At 41.3% G+C, this 20,348-nt stretch overlaps 1 protein-coding gene across 6 annotated transcripts in view; it reads right to left on the bottom strand.

The window, feature by feature from the left end:
* The window catches only part of PPP6R3 (protein phosphatase 6 regulatory subunit 3), a 50,404-nt gene extending 33,854 nt beyond the window's left edge, over positions 1-16,550 (bottom strand). For 2 of the 6 annotated variants that reach the window (XM_041481292.1, XM_041481296.1), the window contains exons 1-2: positions 16,406-16,543; positions 3,006-3,177 (exon numbers count right to left, since the gene is read on the bottom strand). Coding sequence is in view for 1 of the 6 variants with exons in the window: in XM_041481300.1 (XP_041337234.1) it covers positions 692-706 (15 nt within the window). In the remaining 5 variants the exon portion in view is untranslated. Of the gene's footprint in view, positions 1-691; positions 765-3,005; positions 3,178-16,405 lie in introns of those variants that run through there. The other 4 variants (XM_041481295.1, XM_041481301.1, XM_041481293.1 and 1 more) reach the window with 4 other exon arrangements.
* Positions 16,551-20,348: the final 3,798 nt, after the last annotated feature.

Below are 20,348 nucleotides of genomic sequence, written 5' to 3'. Positions count from 1 at the left end.
GTAAACTTGCTGTTTACAATTGCCTGTCCTAACCCATTTGGAATACATTTCTTTTCAATCAGAGCAGTGAGGTTCACTGAGTACTATTAACTAGAAAGACGTAAGCTGGTGTTCAAAAGCCCTAGATTTAATTACAGTACTTTACAATTACACCCAGCAATCATAAAAAAAAAAAAAAAAAAAAAAAGCAAAAAAAAAAAATTTTAATGGTATTTAAGAATATACAAATCAACACAATCAGTCTAAAATTTGTATAATGTGTGGGTAACTGCAGCATGCTTTACCCCCCACAAACAAAAAAAAAAAAAAAAAAAAAAAAGCAGCAGTAATAAACTTTCATGGTACAGTTGTTACATTTCTTGAACAAAAGAAGATCAATTTGGCATAGAAGTCTCAAGTGAATACAAAAAAACAAGTAGCTGTTTCTTCAGTGTCAGAACAGCCTATACATGTCACAAGCCTGAAACCTAGTTGAAAAGAAATACTTCATTACTTATAATAAACTAGAAAAGAAACTCTGTGGAGAAAGGAACAAATAAATGATTTGAAATTAACAGGAATTAAATAGAAGAGAAAATAGAAAAACCTCTACCTCAACAGTTTAATACATACTTTTAATACCATACACACTCCTTCCTAGTCCACAGGTGTAACAAACTAGAAGAGATGCTAAAAAGGAAACAAAACCAACCAACAATTCCTTCATGGAAGGCTGGGAGATCTTGTGCAGGCTGGATGCACTTCATTCCTCACAGCAGGATTTCTGGATGCTTCACCCTCTTCTCAGCCACTGCTGGGCACAGGGGATGCAGAGCAGGAGGTTATCAAGGATCTCTGACCTTCCTGCAAAACTGCTGCCTCTGTCTCGTGCAGGAGAGCCCACACACAGGATGAAGAGCAGGCTGAAGCTCAGGCACAAGAGGGGAGGCCAAAGTCAGTGCCTGTGCCCAAGGAGCAGTAGAACAGGGGAGTGATCCCCAAAAAGGGGACCTCAGTCTACCTAAGCCTCCTCCTCCCACATGAACAGATCTCTCAAGCCACAGCCTCCCCAGCTCCCAGGACAGCCATAGCTGGCCACATACACTGCTGCCACAGTGGCCTCGTGATGCCATGATAGGATTCCTTCCAGACACTGTACTCATTCACAGCACATATGCTCCTCTGCTAACTACTACTATACTTTCAGAGGGTAACTACAGCCTCCTGAGAGAAATGCAAGAGATGCCATGCGGCAGTCTTTCCCTGACTGTGAGAGAAACATGCCAGGAAACTGTATGAAGACAGCCATCTCCTAACATGCTCTTGAACAAGGTGCCACCTCCTGCTGAGGCAAGTTATTATTAAGCAGGGACTTCTACTCCCCCACTAGACATGGGAAGGAGGAGCCTGATATTGTTACAGAACAGTTAAGAAGTGAACAGAAATCACTTTTACCCTTATTTATCAATCCCAGCTGCACACCTATCTAGGTGAGAACTATAAAACACATCTGTGGAGGAGTCAGCAGTGTACCCCTGTGGCCAGGAGGAACAATGGGTATCCATCTCATTCTTGAATACAAATATCTAAGCTGGGTGCCAAGATGATGGTGCTGGACTCTTTTCCACAGTGCCCAGCAACAGGATAAGGAGCAATGGCCATAAACTAAATGACAAGAAATTCCACCTCAACAAGAGGAAGAACTTCTTTGCACTGAGGGTGGCAGAGCACTGGAGCAGGCTGCCCAGGGAGGTCTGGAGACAATCAAACCCCACCTGAGAATGCTCCTGTGTCACCTGCTCTAGGTGACCCTGCCCTGCAGGAGGGTGAACCAGATGATCTCCAGAGGCTCCTTCCAACCCTAACTACTCTGTCATTCTATGATTTTTTACATAACACATTATATATATACACACACACATATCATGTGCATATACACCCCTCCTTATAAGTGAATGCCCCAATAATCTATAGCTTTGACACAAAGTATGTAAATAAATCCAAACTAGTTCAAGTTTACTCCAAGACACCAATCCCCCAAAATTCAAGAGGTCATAACTGTTCAACAGAAGTACAAAAATCAGGTGAAATCTACAGTCTGCACTGAATTTAGAAGAGCAATTTCATACCAAGCCACAACTATATCCTCATCAATTCCTACAACATCTCAAACCACAGGTAACTAAGTGTTAATAAATAAAGATCTTAATTACCTGCAATAAACAAATGAAGACACTAATCTCTCCTGCCCAAGTAAAGATGAATCACTTTCTAGTCATTTCACATCAACTTCCAATTACAAATTTAAAATATCCACTGGTCACAGAATTCAGTTAGATTTTTCCTATTATGAATTCTTCAAATTAGCTTCAAAATGAAAATGAAGATATTATTACACTAAGAAATGCACATGATTCCATAATAATATAAAGTGCAAGCTCAACAATGCATAGCTACCCAGAAGACACTTCTGCACTGAAACATGAGGTTTAGTACCAAAAAGTTCAGTTGCAGAAGACAGTATACTTCAATATAATAATCTAGAAACATCACTCATATCTACTGTATGTCAGTTCATGAACAGATTTCCTTTGAAACTCTTTCAAAAAGGTTTTGTGCCAGGAAGCAGACACATTTCCTGGCACAAAAGCAAAACACAGTAAAACAAACAGAATATCCACAACTGTGTGTTGGGAACACCCCTGATTGATTTCTCCCCCAAAGCAGCACGAAAAAAGATAGTGCAAGAGCAGGATAGGTTAAAAGACAAAGTTAGAATCAGCCAGCTAGAAAGTAATCAGAAAAAAGCTGCAAGAAAAGGGAAGGCATGGCCACAAAGCCTGAACTGAAGAAGGAACTGCAGCTTAGAAAGTGATAAATGTGAACCTATAAAATCAGGTGACTTTAGTGGACATCAGGGACATGAAAAGCTTAAAATTTAAGTGGTTTCTGAATGCTTTAGGACAAGGCTTTATAGATGCAGAAGCTAAATCTACTTCTGTAGGTGAAGTTTAATAGTTTCTTACCTGTTAAAACACAAAAGTTTTTAAAAGTTAAAAAATCAGAACGTTTTGTATTCTCTCAGGCTTCTTGCCCATTACAGGGTATCCTGGCAACAGCAAAAAAATCTTTCAATCTACAGTACTAGCAGATTAGCAGGACTGAATTAGCATTGAATTAGATGAAGCAGATTTCTTCCTACAACGACAAAAAAAAATGGTATAATTTAATATTGTTAATAGGTTCTATTCAATAGCTTGACAACTGCATAAACACTAAGGACTGTTTTGCAACAAATATAACACGTGAACAGAGGAAAGAAACAACTTGCTAGGAAGAAAAGTGTCAGTTCAGCGGAACATACACTGTAAACAAAATGAAAAGCAGCACGTCATCTGAAATATCTATTTACTTTTAAACCAATTTTAACATTTCCCTCTGTTTTTGGGAGTCAAAGGATGAAAGTTCTTCGTCTTACTGAAATGAAACTGCCTTTATAATCTGCAATTCACTGAAACCTAACACAAATCCAGACTTCAAAAAAACCAAACTATTAGCAATTTCCCATAAAATAACATCTTCAGATCTGGAAGACCTGAAATACCCATTACTAGAGCTTTTCTGCAGTACGTTTTTTTCCTATCTTCATAACTATTCTCTTATATTAATGTCATTTATCCACAAACCTGCACAGAAATAAACTAAGAAGCATTAAGAATGCCCATTATGTTGGCACAAGTCTATGAAGAATTCAGCCAATTTCAACCTGAAAACAGGCCAACTTCAAAAAAACCAACACAGACCACATCCAGGCTTCCAAAGTAACTCCAAAGCTGAATTAAGACAGCCTTCAGTCACCATTATGAAAATCTCCACTTTTGATAGTTTAATATTACTTTGCTTTACAAAGGAAGAATTAACAAGCTCTATTAGGTATCCTTAACTGGCTTCAGACTGACACTTACCTGTCTGTGCTCTAGTCAGAAAAAGCACCCTACAAATTGATTTTTCTTTCCAATTAGCTGTTTGTAGTAGTTGCAGGAAGAATTTCTGAAACAAAAATTCACCTTCACTTTCCAGCACTTTGAAGGGCTTTTTGATTTTGCTTTTTAACACAGGTTTCAAGCAACACAATACCTTGGTTTCATTTGGGAACATGGGTAATACTGTTTATGGAAAATAAAAGTACTAGCAACTAAGAAGGATAGCAAAATTAGTGACATGTTTATTAACTCAGGTCAGTGACTCTCCAGTATTTGGCATCTTCAGCTAAAAAACCCAAACTATTCACCTCAATAGCATTTCAAGTATTCTGCCAAAGAGAAGAATGATTTTACACCTTCCATGTTAAAGATAAGGAGCTGTGTCTTCAAAGCTGATTTTTGGTCTTTGCAGGTGATTTAACAGATGGTCTGTTTAATGGAACAGGTGTCAACCTAAAGATCATAGATTCAAAGAATACCTTGGGTTGGACAGGACCTTAAAATGATAATTCTCTTATAGGTCTTTTAAATGTGTTTTTTCACCTGCAGACCTTCAGGTCTCCATGCCTGACAGACCTGCCAACACCCTGTGAGGCAAGTGATGAACTAGAGCAGAAAAAGCAAACAAATTTTCTGGACTCAGTTCACTTCACTATAGTTTTCTAGGTTATTGTTTCTGCATTTTAAAAGTGTACCTATGTTCCAAAGCAGAGCTCCAAAAAGAGAGAGACCATCACTTCTTCAGTTATGTCACGTGGAAACAAAGTAAGAAGCCTGCTTAGTTTAATGCACTTTCAGAAGAGTTTACACATTCTTAAGATCCACAGATTTCAATTGCTAGTGGAACTATCCAAATGAAAACCACTATTTTTACTCCCCTTACAAGGATGTCTTTGTTTTTCCTCTACTCTGCTTTCTGCCTGAAGACTTCGGTGTCTAAATACCATTGTCTAGCACCAGAACAGTTAGCTTCTGAATTCAATACAGTAGGATGACACAGTAAATTAGAGACACCAATATAATCAAAATTAGCAAGATACTTGGAGTACATGTGTTGTAGCATACCCTGTGAAGGTTGTTCCACCAGAACCCTGCTCTGGTCAATCAGGACTTTTTCAGTCCACCTCAATCTACAAGAGTACAGAGGCTGGTCTAAAGACTGACTTACACTAAGTGGCACATACGGTTTATTAACTCAGACTGTTCCTCTCTGCAGGACAGATTAGGTACTGCATTATGAAAAAAGGGACAAACCCCTACCCCCAAAAACCCACAGGAGTTATTTCTATAAAATAATGTGAAAAAAGAATCACCTGACTGGATGAGATTCAAGTCTATTTAAATCTGACTTTTCTACATCCATGGATGGCTTACATTCAGCAATAGTTCAGCCAAGTTAATACAGTCCTGACATGAAGAAGTACCCAATGATGGAAGGTTAAAACCTTAGACCTGAAGGTAACACGCCAAGGCAGGATGGAAGTATTGGCATGTGTACAGATGGATTACATTCCAACACAGAACTACGAAGACTCATCACAACCAGGACCACACCCATGTTCATGTTTATGTGATATACCCAGAAAATAAAGCAAGACACAACCACCCAGGGTAGGATCCATCTTCACATGAAATGCAATAGCACGGCAAAGTCTGTTTTAAGTATTACCTGACAAACTTTATTCACACATTTTTAGATAAGAGAAGTTAACCACTATGTGACCAATTGCCATGAAGAGGACTAAACTGATTTTATTAATGCTGCATGAACTGGGCCGTCTGTTTCTAAAACCATTCCCATGCATCTCTATTGGCCCAAACACTGAAATGAAACAAGTGTCTCTACTACTAATGGAAACCAACGTAACATTTGTCCATCCTGGTAAAAAAGTGCAAGAACTGCAAGCTCCTGAATAGTGCTGCTCTTACAGTAATTCTCTGCATGCATTAACTTATATAACTTCATACAACAGAAATAAAGTTGTTACATAAGCTTGACAAAACCACTAGCAGAACACCAGCCTCTCTTCTCGAATGTAAGGGCCTGGATACAATTAATAAAGGGAAGCACAGGACATGGGATGGTTTAGTACTATTACCTCTCTAGGCCAGAACAAGTAAAAGAATTTTTATGCAACACATGTAAAAAACAGCTGAGCACAAACAGGAGAATCTTTTCCCTTCTTCCACTGGCTTACTGGTCCAGAAAGACCCCCCCAGTGAAATGACAGGCTAGCAACACAAAACTGTTTAACGTAACATTTTGGCAGAGCACTGTGCAATCGTAATTTAAGACTCAGCATTGCTCCCTACCACACCTCTCCAAATGTCAGGTGAGAAAAATCAAAGTAATGTGCACTCCTTGGAACACGTATGTGTTACCACACAATCAGGAACATCTCTTCCCAAAACCTTTTAAGTAGCCCCTTGGACAGATGATTCTCAAAGAAACTTGACCTTGTCCACAACCATCAATTTGGTAGTGGTGAGAGCTGAAGGGCCAAGACATCGGTGCAGTCTAGAATTCTCATTTGTGAACTAATTAAGTTGATAGAAAAATCTTCATGACAACCAAGGCAATTTTTAAACACCATGAAGCATCTCACTTAGGTCAGGACTTCAAATGCTTTGGCTATCAGTTCTCAACACCTTGCTTAGAGGATACATTTGTATGCTGCAATGCCACCATCCACAGTGAGAATGAGGATAAGGACTGAAATTCCTCATGGTCTCTCACAGGTCTTTTAGGATGCTAAATTAGCTTATGCAAAGCAGCTTTGTTCTACCCCTTGCTGTGCAGTCACCCTCTGTTGGCTCCCCAACAGTGATGAAACTTCTGCCAAGACATTTCTAAATGAAAAAACCTACTCCAGAAGTGGCAAATGCAGGAGGAAGAAGGGAGAAGAGTTTTTCTGCCATGGCCATGGGATGGAACAACTCAAAGGGTCTATCAATCACCAGGGCCAGTGCAGCCAAGGAAGAGGGAACATACCATTAGGGACAGCGCAACCAGGATCTGACTCCCCCATCTTTGCCCTAAATTATATCACCACATGCCTGCTCAGGATGACAAGAGTAAAAGCTCTCCTGAATCAGATAAATAAGATGGGTGATGCTGAATTTGGACAATTCAGCATCAGTTCTACTGTTGTCTCAACCAGCTGATAATTTGCAAGTGTAAATGAGTCCTGAATTCCTCTACTGCTACTCTGGAAGTGCAAAAAACCCCAGTAGCATTGACTGCTTTAGCAGTCAACTTAACTTTTTTGTTTGAACATTTTAGAAACAATTACTGTAACTTAAAGTCACAGCCTTAAGTTGAAAGACATGAATTTTACCAGAGGTTTCTTTCATAAGCATGTGTTTTATTCTGTTCACTGTATTAGTTCAAAGACAGCATGAGTTTGGATTTTTTTTCTCAAGTTCATCCGCCTATTCCCCTTGTGGATTAGGCCTTGAAAGTTGTCATAAATCAGATTTTGAGGCACATGAAAAATGCATGGAGGTAAAAGAAAGCTACTTCAGCAACTTCTAACCAGGACACCACTATTCTTTCTGTATAGACAGTGCATTCATGTCTATTATTTGCTTTATTTTTTTCATGTAAAATGCCAATCTTGTTAAAAAGAATACTTGAAGACCATTTGCGGTCCAGAAATGGAAGTCAGCAGCTTCCAGGAGCACATCAATGTTTTGCCTCCTGAAGTTCCAGTCAGCTACACCTGCCGCCAGAACTGCAGTGGGCTCTCGCATGAAAATAGCAACTTCAAAATTAAAACCAAAGCAATTTGTAACTTCTTGCTTAACACTTCACTTTAATTCAAGGCTTCTGGGACCTGTTGTTCAGGTAGTCTGAATTTTCATTGTAATTTACATGACCTGTACCAGTTAAAGGTTGTGGGCAAGAGCATATTCCTGGTTTTCCTCATACTAAGCTTTACAAAGCCATTAAAATAAGTTTTCACAGTTGCAAGCTCTCTAGTTCTTTTTATTAAGATATCAAGAAATGCTACCATATACTGAAAAAACTGACAGAACTATTCAACCCCCCCTAAATGCACATATAAGCTAAATACTCCTTTAATGACAGTATCATAAGCATGTTTTGCTTTTCAGAATGAAAGTTAGAATCCCTAACACTTCAAAGTGTGTTCAAATCCAACACCATGAATGGAAAAGTTGAAGATATTTCTTCTTTTAATCTTTAATTTAAGCAAGTTAAAGCATCTTTTATTTTGATTTGCTCATGGGCCAAGACTACTAAATTGACTTGATTTCCCAAAGAGCTTAAGTCCCATCTATACTTTTTTCTACACTACCAGCACTTTCAAGTTTAACAATACAACCCCTAGGACAAAACTAGAAAATAAAGATAAATAAAGCAAGAGAAATAAAACACAGAAGCAGCACCTAGATACAGGCAGAGTGATGCTACTTTAGCATATTCACTTCTCTAGATTTTGGTATCTGCATTTACCAAAATGCTTTAGTGCCACCTGGAATCTTCTCCAGCCTGGTGCCAATCTTACAGCTTTATTTGACCCTTTAACCAAACAAGAACACTACTTTCCTTCACAGAACAAACTCTAAATATCCAGGAAAAGCAGCCTACACAACAGCTTCCCCCACCTCTGCAGGCATCCTGAAGATGAAGGTAAGTACTTAGAAAAGAAAAATCTTCTAATACACATGAAATGTCAATTAAGAACTTGATGCTGAACAGTCAGATTAACTTATCAAAGACTAAGACAGCTGAAAAGTGACTGAATAGCCTCTTTCCGTAATACAGAGTGCTACAAAGACAACTGTCCAGTAACTGTTGTTACTTAAACAACAAGCTTTAAAAAAGCATGACCAGCTTGACTTTTCTGAGACTCATCTTAGAAAACTAAGAAAATAATGTTTTGAATGGGAAAATTTCACCAATTCTCACCTACATAAGTTTAATGAATTGCCGTCATTTTTATTTATGTATGTGCAAAAATATGTTTCAGAAAAGAAAATAGAAACCCAGCAAAATCATGAAACTTTAGTGCAAAAAGCCTTCCCAGTGAAGCCTGAAGTGGCTAATAAGCTAATGCTATTTTTCTTTCCCATTCCCTCCTCCCACAGGCAATTTCTATTTTGGAGGCTCCAGTAACTGAGTTTTGCCATGCTGTCCTTTTACAAACCTCACACACAGAGCAATCACACGTTTTTTTAGGCAGAGGTGCCTCTGGTGTCTCAACTGAACAGAAGTAATGCCTTTCCCATGGAACTTCTATTTTGCTGGACAACAGTACAAAAATCAAGACTGCCTAACAGAAGAAGACACTTCTTCCAAGTGCAACACTCACCCTAGTTTAATTTAAAAAAACCCTCAAGTTCCATTAAAAAAAAAAGCCAAAACTACTATTTTCTCCGTGATCTTCAAAATAATAAAACCCAAAATTAAAAAACCCATTCAAGCAACATGACACAGTTAAGGGACACAGTGTCCTTCTGAAATTACCCTTCCTCCAACTGTCTGTTTTCTCTTTCATTTTCTTTGTGCCCTTTCAAGAGAGGGCTACCACACAGTTAACTCACCACTGTACTTTCAGCATCCATTCCTTCCTACAAGTTCTTTCTCTTAGCTACCAATCTATCTGCCAACAGTTTTCTCCTGCTGCAAGAAGAGCCTCAACTCTCACTGTTACTTTACTAAGAATTACCGAACACGCACTGTTAAAACTAATCCCAAAGCAAGACTGAAAACAGCACTGATAGGTTATAGTTACACAAAACTACAGTGATACTTCTCTGCCCTACGCCTACTCAAGGGATTTAAAGCATAAAGTTTCAAAGAAACCAAGCTAATTAAAATGCAAGCTCAGAGTTTAAAATGGTATTTATTACTGCATTACATGATAAAGCCCTAAAGAGAAATACCCTGCTGAGCCAAAGACTTAGAAATCAATTTACTTAAGACCTGAACTTAAGTCTTCTATTCTTTCCAGTAACTTTTAGGGTTCCACACAGACTTTTGTCAGGACAGTCTTATTATCATTCCAAAAAGTCAAGTTACTGCTATGCCAAGTGGCACAGAAATTAACTTAGTCTGACATGCCTTGAAGTCTATAACAAGACTTCTTAGGTGGTTTCACTCAATGTTCACCAACCACAACAGTTTGTTTTTTTTTTAAGTTACACATTTGGATAACCTATAAACCCTTCTTATGAGATCAGCACCACATTACAACCTTTTACCGTCTCTGTAAATAATTTCATTCCTGGCTGCATGGGGCTACAACTTCAACATGGGAGGGAAAAAACCCAACCCCACTGCATTCTAATCTCCAGCCTTACAGCTATGATTACAAGCTAAACTTCAAAATTCCCAAATCCAGAAGACGAGAAGACCGGACCAGGGCACTTCAAAGAAAAAAAATCTTGTACAAGTATTAACATCACTGCTTTCTGTTATGCCCTAAAAGGCATCCAGTTTCCCATAGTGAAAAACATCTGCAGGTGTTTCCTATAATAAATAAATATATAAATAAGTAAATACATAAACCCCATGGGTTTTTCTCACTTTGAATCTTTTTCCACAGACATTCTCATACATAAAAGATTCAGAATTATTCTTGTCTGCCTTCAATATCCCATCTCTCCAATTCCAATCTGGGCAACTAAATTCCCTAGTCAATAACTAAGGCATCAGGGATTAATTTATACTTATAACTTGCATTTTTGCAAATTATAAATTTGCATTTTTGAAGTAGAACATCAAAGCCAAGTGTAGCTGATATTCACTCCAGCTATGTTAAAGTTCTTTGGTTTTTGTTCTCAAAATAAGTCATATTTAAGTACAGCAGGAGGGCATACTGGATGAAGCAGGCCCAGGGAAAAAAAGTATGTGCCAATCTATGACTGAAGTCATATTAAGACAACTGCACCTGGCACAACTACTGAGTAACTAAAGCAATCAAGGATTAATGGGTTGAGAAGTTGTAAGTTCAATCTTCAATCACATATTACTCGTATCAAAAAAAATATATAAACTTTCATATTGTGACTCTAGAAGAGAGCATTAGCCCTGAGAGCACAAGCAAGCAGCCTGAAAAGACACCTGTAGTTTTTTTATGTTGATCATTAAGAAATGCACATCTCTCATTAATGTTACCTTTACCATCTCCTTTATGAAACAGATCTCACCAAATACAGTGCTCAGTGAACAATTTTTTGCTATTTAGATATGGATTAAAGCTGTAACAAAGAGCCTATCATCAGCATCAAGGACACACAGAGAAGGATCCTTTGATGGATGTTTGCTTGTCACAGCCAAAAGGAAGAACTGACACTTCACAGCCAGGTCACTGTACCTTCTACAGCTGTCCCTCACGGACAGGAAAAGACCTCTACATGTCATCACCCCTCAAGCTGCCATGAGCAGTGACAAACTCCTCCTTTGTAGGAGCCAGAAAGAACAGAGAAAGACAAACATGGCCGATGGGAACAAAACCCCTGAGCTACTGCAACTTCTAGGTGCACTTCCATCTAGACTGACCAACAGTGACATGACATGGACCTTGAGTTCCTAGGGAAAGGAGATGCTTACACGAGTAGGAACCCCCCTTACTTGAAAAGTGGATCTGTTCCTGCCACCACCACAGCCTTGTTTTAGCTGTCTCTAAACTTTCCATCCTTTTCCAATAAGTTTGGTGACAACAGCTAAAGTTGTCAAAAGTAACTGACTACTTGTTATTTTCTAGAAGACTTAGCTTTCAGTTACATGGACATCCAGCAAGTCCGTCAAGACGGTAGCAGAAGAAATAACATGAATTCAAATTATGCAGTTCAAACCAGACCTAAAGTTTACAGCTGAATCTTAAGATTGGGAACTGGTCCAAGTAGTAGGTACATGGTAAGCAAGAACAGAATATGGAAAGCCCTATTTCTGCAAATCACAGAAGGAATGAGTTTTGTCACCAATACCTAACCTATGATTTTTGCCTTAATGAAACTTAGAGTAATTGAAAAAAAAAAAAAACCCCACACACAAAAAACCACCCCACACAAGACCCCTTTTTTCCCCTGCACTAAATATACTGGAAACACAAGAATTGGTTTCCTCTACACTTATTAAAAAAAAAAGCAAATAGCATTGTATTTTCACCGTTTCTATGAGTATCACTAATTGTATTAGCACTCTGCTACAAAGATGCAGAAATCCACCCAGGAGAGGCAGTGGCTTACACCCCTTTCACAATGCAAACAGAACTGAAATAATAACTTGTAGCAAGGCAAGCCTTGAGAGTATCTGTTACTCCCTTGTTTTCTGCTCTAACAAAGGCTCAAACCAGCCACAATACAAGGGAAAATGCAATCACACCTGCACTAGCATTGCCTACAGCCACTGCATAAAGCACTACTTGAAGCTTTTAATCTATCAATTAGGTTACTCCCACAAGAGAGAAATGTGCAACACAACTGAGGATTAGTCTTGGGCTTTGCCCTTCTAAAGGAGCATCATGTACGTTTACAGAATAGTTTAGGAAATAATGGGATTCACTTCAAAAACCCACAGGAGAAGTAAAATCTGTACAACAAAATCTCATTTTATATACTGGTATCCAGTTAGAAATCCTGCAATGGTCACTCAAGAAGGACACTCTCCCACCGTGTAAAAGGGGTGGGAAGCCTGGGATTCACTTCTGCAATTAACAATCAGAATGCTTTTAGTACTGAAAAGCTATTCTAGAACATATTTAATTAACTCAGAAACTACTTTTTACCAAAAAAATTTGAAGATTTCATTCTCCATCCCAACTTTATTACTTTATTACCAAACTGGAAACCAAATGGCCATCTCTCAAGCCTCACCTAGGACAGGCCTGGGCATCCTAAAAGGGCTTTAGAGGTTTTTTCACATTTAAAAGCATCTTTTGGCACAGGTGACAAGGGATGGCTTATGGTGTTCCTGTGCTCATTTTGAAGAAGGGCCAGTGGAAACAGGTAAGAGACCACCAGGCCATGTACTCCACCTCCTCACAGACATACACTTAAGCATAAATGTTTGGAACCATCTCATTCAAAATGAAATTGGCTAAAGTTTTAAGAACCTTTCAAAGAAACTAATCCATCCTCAAATCTCACCACTGGGCAGTTTCTGCTTGTGCACACATACATTTTTTATTTTCCTTTTTCACTCTCCTTCCCTTCATTAATGAAATCCCCACTTGGCATTTCCCAGGCACTCTTGTCTGCCATTCTGCCACAGGCCTAAACATAAATCTCCCCTCCAGCGGAGTGTTACAGCTTCTCTGGTCCATTAAGTTGTATGCTAAGGTGCTTTTGCTATTCTTTTCCACAGCTGGCATGCAACATATCCCACAGATTTGACATGGAGCATTTCAAATTTAAGAGGAAAAGAAACATCCATTTAACAGAATTAAGGGATGACCGTATGAACAGCAAGAAGAAAAAAAAAAGTCAAAGGGTTAGGCAGGAACTTTTTCACCTATTCCAAATCACATATACCATTTCAAACATGCTTCTCGCCATGTTATGTAAGCTATTGAATAATCAAGGGTCACAAAAAGTCTTGTATTTCATACCAACAATTTTTTTGCCAATATTATGTGAAAAGCTATTCCATAAACAGGCAAGCTTCAACCACATGTCCTCCCAATCTTTTCAAGTCAGTCTATTCCACTTCCTGAGAAGTGTCCCAAACTAGCTATAAAGCTACACACAATATCCAAGAGTAGAAAAATATTTTACTTCAGTTGCTTAGTAGCATATGGTTTCTAAAACAGATGCTGGCACCGTGACATGCTACAGAAACAATTAAACATGCTATGCAGAGCCTCCAACATGATGTTCATGTTCTCTGTGCATCTTCTCCTTGATCTTTCAGACTTGCTTCGCACTCCAAAAATATCAGGATCACTAGTTTCTCAAGTTCTTTGCTCTCTTCCTCCAACTTACCAAAATAAGAAGACACAAGCAAGATATTATTTCTCATTTACCCATACTTGTTTTATTATTGTGAAAAGTTTTGCCAGAAACAATGGCTCTACATCTTGCTCTTAGGACAACCCAACCAGACATCTGGTCTTCCAGAATCTGGGTGTGAGATATTAACCTGAGCTAACACAGTACTCCTAAACCTGGCATATGACATAGCGGAGTACACAGCAAGTTTAAGGACCACAGGTGAAGGTGCTACTACAGAAGACTAATCTAGAGGGCACACAACGTGCTGAAGCCATCCTACCTCACCACAGAAAGAGATCACTATGCTCATAGCAGCACCTCTTCTGCCCAAGCACAAAAGCCATGGTTTCCACCATGGTCCCAAAGGCCAAAAATTAACTCAGTTACCCAAGAAAAGTGAATACAAAAGTCTCCCACCTACAAAGATGTTTTGCACTGAAACAAAGATGTTTGATGCTGAAACACTGCTCTTTGCAACCATATTGCAATAAGCCATTTTTTAGCTTCCATCTTTAACTGTGGAGTTAAGTACATACTTAGAGGCTTTTAAGCACTTGGACAAAACAGGATATTAATGGACAGAAGGGAAAGGGGATCAGATACTTTTTCAACACATTTCTCCCTTCTGACTTTCCCAACCTCCTGACTGGTTGGTTTGGAGCCAGCTCTTTAGCATTTCACAGTACATGCACATCAGGCTTAAGCTGAGTAAATAAGCAAAGATGTTGAGCCATAACAACAGAGTTCACTCCACAAACATCTGTCAATAATAAAGCTACATACACAAATTTCTGCTCTAATTCTGCTAAATTCAGGTTCCATGTACTAATTCACCTGAATTTCACTCTTGGAACACAATCTGATTCTCTGAGTGGTACAGAGGCTACAGCATCACCTCCCTTAAGTGCAAGACAGAAACATTCCAAAGGAAAAAGTCACTTTTGCTCACTTCAGCAACTCAGCAGAAGGGAGCAGTTTGCAGGCAGTATTGTGAAGAGACACACAAACTACTCAGTATATTTAATTCCATAAGGGAGTAATAGCTACTTAAACTGTATTTTTAAAAAATCCAAAGCTGGGATGCTTACAGCAGTTTACATACAAATCTAACTGGCTTGTAAAGAAGCTGTAATGCACTACCCTACTTAAAGGCATTCCTGTTAAACAGGTTGGTTTTCTGGAATTTCTAAACTACACCTTTCAATTCATTCAATGCTTTCCTTGGTCATTGTCAGCAGACCTCATCAACAGTTTTTCTGCCAAAACAATATTTCCAAGTAGCTTTAGAAAATAAATTCCTTTAGTAACTCCAGACAGTGCAGGATTCAATGCCTATACATTCTGCTTTTCAAACAGAAAGCAAATAAGAAGAATCCCTTATATTCAAGTAATACCATAGATGGACAAAACAAGTAATTTATGTGAACCTAAACAAGTACTTAAAAATACAAACTGTCAAGAAAAACATGTAACCTGGATATCACTTTTGCATGGCGTCTCATTAACAATTTATATATTGAAAGGTAATTCTGCAGTGTTATTTTCTGCTTGTATAATAAAGAAACTCTTGCAAGCTTCAGTCAGTCCATGTCTTGCTACTGAAAACATAAATAACACAGAGCTAAGTAATCAGAGTTTTATTTGAATGTCTGCTGCACTGGAAATAGACCATTCAGTTCAAATAACTTCAGCAATCTTTCTGGAACACTGAAACAGAGAGAATTCCCATCTTTCAGCATCCCAGAAAAAAACTACACAGGTATTTGTGCAATCCAAAAACACACTGCACTGTTAAGAGTACACTTAGACTCATTCCACTGAAGAACATTCAAAACCTAAGTAATACCATTACCAGCAAGTAACACAATCTTTCATTTTTAAGTTGTCAACATCTCAAAGGATTCCTTTCAAAAGCTATCCACCTACTCCTAAGTCTTCTCCACTCAGAACACTTTTTTAAAATAGCAACACACCCATTTAAAGTATCCCACTGCTCTGACTTAAACAACATTTCTGCTGACAGAAATGATCTTTAGCCTCAATTGCACTTATGTCACACAAGATAGTCTCGTATGACACTAAATAGACTACAACACTAATTCCCTCTTACACTTCGGAAAGTTCTTAGCAACCAACAAAAAACAAAACCAGAAAAACTGGCAGGTTCTAAGCGAGATTTTGCCAAACGCATTTAACAGCGGCTAAACCTTACCCAAACACTGCCACGCTCTTAAACCTTTACATTTCCAAGAAGCCGCCTTGTTACGGCCCAGAGCAGCCCAGGCGTCCCGGCGGAGAACCCCCCGCGGCAGCCCGGGCCAGCGGCGGCGGGGGCCCCGGCCCGCAGCCGCCCGAGCAGCGCCCGGAGCCCCCGCACGGCCGTGAGCGGGCGCCAGGCCCGCGCCGCCGCGGAGGAGCCGCCGCCGGAGCGCTGCTCCCCTGGAAGCGGCGGAGCGGAGATCACGGCGCCGTCCCGGCCGTACCTCGGCAGCGCGTCCCCCGCCACAGGCCCCGGGTGCCTCCGCTCAGGCGGGAAAACCTCCGCTCGCCACCATCACCGACGCTCCAAGATGGCGGACATGGCAGCTCCGGCGAGCCCTCCTCTGCCTCCGCCCACCTGCCAATCACCTCGCCCCGGCACCGCCCTTCTCCCCGGTTCGCCCCATCTTATTGGGCGCTGTGCGGATCTCGGCCTCTCACTGGCCGCCTGGCCAATGTCAGTCACCAGCCTGCGCGACTGAGACAGGGTGGGACGCGGATGGCGGCGGGCTCTCGGCTTCCCGTTGGCCAATCAGCGCACGGGGCGGGTGCACCTCGATTCCCACCTTCCCAGCCTAGCAACAAGGCAACGTCACGCTGACAGGCGTCTCTCTCGGCCAATAGAGAAAGCAGATTCCTTTCAAAAATAAACCCGTTCTGTCCAATCCGGAGCCGAGGCGCTCGGAGGCCGCGGCGGGGTGGGGCGGGAGCCAGCGGTGGCGTCCGTCCCGCAGCTTCACCCGCCGCGCCTCGCCATTGGCCAGCGCCCGGGGCCACGCCCCCGGGGCGCGCGCGGGCGCCAAACTGCCTGACAACAGGGCGGCGGCGCGCGAGGGGCCGTGGGGGGGGTCTGGTGTCAGAGCGCCCGCCGGGGGCGCGGCGGCGGTGACGGTGACGGTGACGGTGACGGTGCCGGTGCCGGTGCCCGCCTTCTGCACCTGCGGGGCTCGCCTTCTCCTGGGCCTGCCGCCGTGCAGGTGCCCGTGAGGCCTCCAACGCCGCCTAAGACGCGGCAGAATGTGTTTTATAAAACCATAGGTTCGTTAAGGTTCGAAATGACCTACTTTAAGGTGATCAAGTCCAGGTGTCAACCAGCAACACCGCCTTGCTTATCACTACACCATGTCCCCAAGTTCCACCTGCCTTTTGAACACTTGCAGGGATGTTGATTGCACCACTTCTTGGGAAGCCTGTTCTTAATTCATGGCAATTTCTTCAGTGAAGACATTTTTCCTAATATCCAATGGTGCAACTTCAGGTCATTTCCTCCTATCCTGCTTGTTGGCTGGGAGAAGATGCCAACCCCCAGCTGGCTCCAGCCTCCTTTCAGGCAGTTGTAGAGAGCAATAAGGTCACCCCTGAGCCTCCTTTTCTCCAGGCTGAACACCCCCGGCTCCCTCAGCCACTCCCCACAGGACTTGTGCTCCAGACCCTTCTCCATTGCCCTTCTCTGGATTCACTGCAGCCCCTCAATGTCTTTCCTGCACTGAGGGGTCCAGAACTGGACACAGCCCTCAAGGTGTGGCCTCACCAGTGCCCAGTACAGGAGGACAATCACTGCCCTGGTCCTGTGGCCACGCAATTCCCGATAGAGCCCGAAGTGCTCCGGAAGCCGCTGGTGTGGCTGCTGCCTGCAGCCCGGCTTGGCTGAGCACGGCGGGCAAGGGCCTCTGCTGGAAGGCTCAGGTGGCACACACACACCTGAACAGGCAGCCCCCTGTGCCCCACAGGTGACACAGGACACCCACGGTGCGTGTTGAGCGCCCCGTGTCTTACAGGCATGAACAAATTCTGGCCAGCCAGGATGCTTTTGACCTTCCCTCACAAAGCCTCCCGAATCACCCCTGCCCAAAAAGGTGGTGACCCTCTGGCTCCAGCCCCTTGGCCCCTCAGGTTTCAGAAGGTCCCTGTCAGGATGACATCCGTGTCCCTGTTGGACACCACCCGGCTGTGGTCAGCGGCACATCGCCTGTGGGCAGCAGGTTACCATCAGGTACCTGCCTTGCCTGGTGTCCACAGGCTTTGTCTGGTTTTGGTGGGCTTTTGCCTGGCTTCAATGGGGTTTTGTCAGGTTTCAATGTGGTTTTGGCTGGTTTCTTGTTAAGAGGGCATGGGCTACTTAAGGCAAGGACTCATTAATTTATTTAGTTACACTGGAGAAAGAAACAACAGAGCTGAAATGATAGTTTAGCATTAGGGTAGCTCTTGAAGGCCTTTCGTGTAGAGGACATGAAAACTAAAGGGTAGCACTGTGTTTATTTCATGTACCAAAGGGAGGGGAAAACAATATATTTCTTTAACTTCATTATGAATCAGCAGTCTAGGATAAAGCATCTCCACTGTGAATAATGTATCTTCATATCTCTCACATGCTCATCTGACAAAGTTAAGCTCAGTATAGCCGTACTCACATCCTACTGGAAAACAATCAGCAGGTCTGCTCCCATTAAGACAAAGCGAGTGATATTACAAAGAGACAAATATTGAGGGTGCTGCTGCAGAAAGCAGCACCTTTTTCAGTGATTCAAGCTAGAAATGGGCTCAAACCTTGGTCTACAAGAATAAGGTGCTAATGGGAGTGGGAGCATGTCTCTACATAAAACATCTTGGGGTTTGGACAAATGGACAGTGTAATAGCAGTGTAAACAATTTACAGCCTTTGCTTACCTTTCTGTGTGTGTCCTTGTCAGATGAGAGGGACTCCAATCTTCTCCTTCACAATTCTGTTCAAGAATTTCAAAACAAGATATAGGCTGCTTGGGGTTTCTCTAAATACAGAAAGGTTAATTCACTTGTTTCTAAGGAAAAAGTAGCTACCGGATTTACAATAGCTGCAAACAGGCTAATGTGGCCTGGCCTTTGTGCTTTGTCCAGGAAACTCTTGCCAACTGCTCAGGTGCTTGGTTTCATAATGCTTATTGCATAAAGAGCTGGCCAAAATGTCAGCTTTCTTTGTGTTCCTGTATCTTTCCTACTAGTTGACCAAGCTTTGGCTCCTGTCCTCTCTGCAGGCGTTACTGCTTCTCCCAAAGACTGAGTTGCAGTGTGCATTATCCTACTAAGAGCTGTACTTGTGCTTGCCCCCCTTCAGTATATCAGTATATTACTGCTCAGTAAAACATTCCTGTTTTACACAACCCCTGTGAACAGAAGCCCTCCCAAGCTGTGAGCCTGGTGGGTTGTTTCTGTTAATAGGATATTGCTGGCTGCCAGCACAGACACATGATCGTCTCATTCTGCCTGAATAAGTCAGTGGAGCTGCAGCAGTTATGGATACATGTGATCTTAATGTGTCACAAACACATGGTAAAAACTCAGCAGCATGAAATGTATTTGCTGATATCTACTGCACAGAGTTAGACAGTTAGGTCTCTGAGTGTACAGCCTGGTTTTTGCTTTCTTTTTCATGCAAGCAGATTTATTTAGTAAAATGTACCAAAAAAAAAAAAAAAGGATTATCCTGAAAACAATCAACATGACATGGGACATTGTTTCTTTATTCATCATTTCATTTCAGCTGGTGGTCAGTCCAGAAAGCTCTCTAGACTGTGTTTGTTCCACATGTATTTTAGCTGTCTTCTTTTTGTTTTTTTTTTTTCCTTTCACTGTGTCTGGTTTTTTTTGTGGGGTGGTTTTGTTTATGTCCTGCCACTTGTATGTTCCAGCAAAGAGTACCTACACTGCCTAAAACAAATGGAGATTTCACAATATAAAGTATGTAGAGGCAGTTCTAGTTCTGTTGTCAATGACAGCGTGTAGGAAAGATGCTGGAAATTGTGAGTAGAGACTTAACAGGAAAGAATGGGTCTAAACAATGGATGGATGAGTGTACCATGTTAAATGGCATCCCCAGGACAAGCAGGTGGGTTGTTAAAAGGATAATGAGATTATAGTATATATATATATACACACATATATGTATACACATATATATAATATATAATACAGCAAGCACTAGAAGTGGTATCTGGAGAGGGGATTAATAACTTGAGTGTAGGACAACTATAACAGTAAAATAGTTAGGTACCTAGTATAGTTCCTGTAAATATTAAGCTTGTCCTCACAGATAACTAAGTGTAAACTGTGCTGCTATATCATGAGCAAATGTGCCCTGGCAGTAAGGGATGCATCTCAACTCAGAAGAGGCAGGATAATATTTGCACTGGC

This window comes from Pyrgilauda ruficollis, unplaced genomic scaffold, assembly GCF_017590135.1.
Source record: "Pyrgilauda ruficollis isolate IOZ18807 unplaced genomic scaffold, ASM1759013v1 scaffold55, whole genome shotgun sequence".
Classification (NCBI taxonomy): Eukaryota; Metazoa; Chordata; class Aves; order Passeriformes; family Passeridae; genus Pyrgilauda; species Pyrgilauda ruficollis.
The sequence above is the reverse complement of the archived record's forward strand: the minus strand, read 5'-3'. Positions and strand labels throughout refer to the sequence as shown.